Source organism: Myxine glutinosa, chromosome 5 (genome assembly GCF_964187855.1).
Source record: "Myxine glutinosa chromosome 5, kmMyxGlut1.1, whole genome shotgun sequence".
In the NCBI taxonomy this organism is placed as follows: domain Eukaryota; kingdom Metazoa; phylum Chordata; class Myxini; order Myxiniformes; family Myxinidae; genus Myxine; species Myxine glutinosa.
Genome location: NC_136265.1, coordinates 6,722,127 through 6,725,760, shown reverse-complemented (window position 1 = coordinate 6,725,760; position 3,634 = coordinate 6,722,127). Strand labels below are relative to the sequence as shown.

Sequence of the window (3,634 nt, the reverse complement as noted above, 5' to 3'; positions counted from 1 at the left end):
CCTCTATTTACATGAATGGTTTGGTCCATTCGCAAAGCCAAAGCGAACGACCACAGAACCCCCCCCCCCCCCCTCTATTTACATGAATGGTTTGGTCCATTCGCAACGCCAAAGCGAACGGCGAACGGCTAAATCGCCATAGCTCGGTAAGTACTTGTCCGATTAATTTCAAACCTTGAAAAGGCACATCCTCGGGTCCCCAGCAATATACCTGGCAAGTTTCAAGTATATCGGACCGGTAGTTGTCGAGAAACAGCGGTCACAGACAAACAGACAAACGTACAAACGTACAGACAGAGATTACTGGAATTATAGATAGATGTTGTTGAAATGAAGATCAAATAGCTGTCTTGAAATATGTTGAAAAAGTCAATAGTTTACATGGGGTGTACTTACATTTTCACGTGACTGTGTATATATATATATATATATATATATATATATATATATATATATATATATATATATATATATATATATATATATATATATATATGGAGGGATAGATGGATGGATGTATGTATGTATATCTTATTTATAAAAGTGCTTTTGGCAACGATTTATTTTATATTTAAACTAGAAACTTAGTAACTTTCTCCTCTGGTGAGACTTCACATAAATTGACTTAGTCTTAATTTAATTGTTCCAAACAAGCTCAGAATTACCATAATTTGAGACGGAAAATGAAACCATCAGGAAGTGCATCGTAGATGAAGTTGTTGAGCCATTGCCGTCTTGCACAGATTTTGGGAGTTTCAGATGGCTTTGATTTTGTGATACGACCCGGTCTTTGTGGCATAAAGACCATCTAATTGAACGAGATCGGTCATGACGAGTGGTGCTTGTATTGCCGTCATCTTACCCGAGAAACCAGAATGTTCTGTGCGAGTGCCGAGTACACAGTTTGGTTCATTCGCTGGTGACCTCCTCCAGGCACTTGGCCTACTACCCCCAGAAAACAGAACTCGAGTTTCCACACCGTTGCTTAAAGGAAGACGAAGGTGTACGAGCAAGCACCTGCACAATAATCCACATCTCTACTAATCAGTGAGTTGTATACTATTGTACAACTATATGATGGTACAGAATTGTGTGAATGCCATTTTATCTGCAGACACGTCCACAGGTGTTGCAAAGATTATAAAAATAGTCATTTTTTGTTCAGTACATTGTGAAGTGCGAGAAACTCCGTGGCGGATGATATAATAGGTATAACAAGTTGGAGGATACCGGCCTTCAGCGCCCCGTAGCAAAGTTCCTGTAATGGCATCTGAGCAACCTCTTGAATGTCCTCTTGAAGGCGGCATTGCAGAGGGCGTAGCATGCGGGGTTGATGGTGCTGTTGATGTAGCAAAGCCAGTAGCCTGCCGTCCACACTCCACCGGGCACACAGCCGTGACACAGGGCGTTTATGAGCACGGCTACGTTGTAAGGAGTCCATGTGATGATGAAAGCCAGCAGAATTGCCAAGATTGTCCGTGTCACTTTCCTCTCTCGCGCGGCCACTGCTCGGCGGCGTCGTTGGGCCTGTCGGGCCACTGAAGCGAAGCGACAAGCTGCCGTCATTTTCTGTCTGTGGGCCGCTTGTCGTGCCTCGGCCACGCTCACGACTTCCACTGACGTTCTTACGGTCGTCTTTGTTGTAGCGTTTGTTATGATGCCGGCTTCACCCGGGTCTGCGCTTTCTGCTATCACCGGTCTAGTTACAATCCGAATTCTTGCCCATCGAGATGTCGTGGATGGGCGATTGGTCGCCGATATTCCTGGGTGCATCTCCAGAGGCTTGATCTTGTCCTCGCTGGGTGAGCTCTGACACTTTCTTTCTGCACTTAAAAGTGGGCCTTCGCCCTCTCTGTTTCCTTCCACCATTTGTTCTTCTTTCTCTTTGTCGTCACCCTTCTGTTCTTTGGTCTTTCCCTGTGCTTTGTTCTCTTTATTTTTGACTTCAGTCTTTACGCTCAATGTGGCCAACACCAGATCAGCAACCGACTTGCCAGGTGAAGCTTGTTTAAGGTCTTTATCGTCAGAAGTGCTCTCCGATTCAGACACCAAATCTACTGCTGACTGGGTTAGATGGGTTTTATTCAAGGCGGAAGGTTTGTTCTTTCTATTTATTAATGAGGCCTTTATGGATAGGGATTCGTTTAATGAACCTTGAACTAGGCCTAACTTGTTGCAAAATGAATCGTTCCCAAGATCCTTTTTTTCGATTATAGCTTGTTCGGATATGGTAAGGCCCAGCAAAGCCTGCACGAAACCTGTGCCGGTGAGTGGAGCCGGAATAAAGCCGGTGTAGCAAGGTTCCTCTGGATCCATCCTCGTGATGGGAGCTGTTGAAGCCTGTGAAATGCTTCCGGCACGACTGTGCTCCACACAGGCCGTTTCATAACTTTCCATCCGTTTGGCAGGAGACGGCGGTAGTTCCTTGATGGAGTCTTTTTTGCTCGGAGACATCTCGCTCGCGGCATTCCCTCTTACCGTCGGTGGTGTTAACGCCATTCGGAGCCGAAGGTGTGCAGCTCTGGCCTGTTGCCAGGTCAGCGAGAGAGTTCTGGCAAGGCACGAGAAAAACGATGCAAAGCAACGTGGTCCTAAGCTGACGGCTGGGCTTGACGGGGAAGTCGCTGGTAATGGCCCGAGACTAGGCCTCATCACGCGGCAGCGACTTGCATGCGACACTCTTACGTAAAGAAACGTCATTGTTATAACCGGTAGATAGAAGGCAATGATAGCCGTTCCAAAAGCTGCGGCGGTATTGGAGAGAAACTGGATGTGGCACTGACCATTTTGGAGGGAGCGAACGCCAGACGTCCATGGCCATAGCAAAATGGCGGGCGCCCAAAGTGCCAATGAGAGCAACCACGCGGAGGCGATCATTATGCCGGCCGTACCATGAGATCGACGCACTGGATACGTCAGGGGCTTGGTGACGCAGAAGTAGCGATCAAAGCTGATGAGAAGAAGGTTCATAACGGAAGCGTTGCTTACGACGTAGTCGAGCGCGAGCCACAAGTCGCAGAGAAGTGGACCCAGGAGCCAGCGGCCGGCCAACACGTATAATGTGTAAAGGTTCATGGAGAAGGCTCCGATGATGAGGTCGGCACAGGCCAGACTGAATAGAAAGGCATTGTTCACCGTCTGTAGTTGCCGGTTCACCTTGATTGAGAGCATCACCAAAACGTTGCCCATGATCGTCACCAAACTGAGAACAATGGAGAATGTTGCTATGGCAACAACCTCAAAGAGGCTGTAACTCTCCACAACCAGCGGTCCTGTTTTGTTTGTCCCCTCGGTGCTTCTGTTGTCCCAAGTAACATGTTCTGTTGAGTTCATGATGTTCATCGAATATAGTGGTGGTGATGATGGTGGTGGTGGTGGTGGTGGTGGTGGTGAGGCTGCTGAATTCGCTGGATCTCTAGAAGAATGAAGCACAATGGTGTCAAGGAAAGCAAAGATGCCATTTAAGGTAAAAATGTGAGTTAGGGAGTGCAGAGCGTCGAGGCAGAATGTGTATACAGGAATCTCTTATACCCTGAAATCTACCAACTACTTTGGCTTGGGTACTCGGACACCTACCTGTTAAACTGGAGGGAGGCCTAAGTGGACAGGAATGTATTTCTGATCAGTCGATTAG

At 47.2% G+C, this 3,634-nt stretch overlaps 1 protein-coding gene across 1 annotated transcript; it reads right to left on the bottom strand.

The window, feature by feature from the left end:
- Positions 1 to 1,236: 1,236 nt before the first annotated feature.
- LOC137428753 (muscarinic acetylcholine receptor M2-like) lies at positions 1,237 to 3,263 on the bottom strand. The gene has a single exon (XM_068118650.2). It carries the CDS (start codon positions 3,187 to 3,189, stop codon positions 1,237 to 1,239), a length of 1,953 nt encoding a protein of 650 aa, XP_067974751.2. The 5' UTR covers positions 3,190 to 3,263.
- Positions 3,264 to 3,634: the final 371 nt, after the last annotated feature.

What these genes read in the sequence shown, in the direction of transcription:
- LOC137428753 (XM_068118650.2), bottom strand. Translation starts at nt 3,189, where the DNA reads ATGGGCAACGTTTTGGTGATGCTCTCAATCAAGGTGAACCGGCAACTA.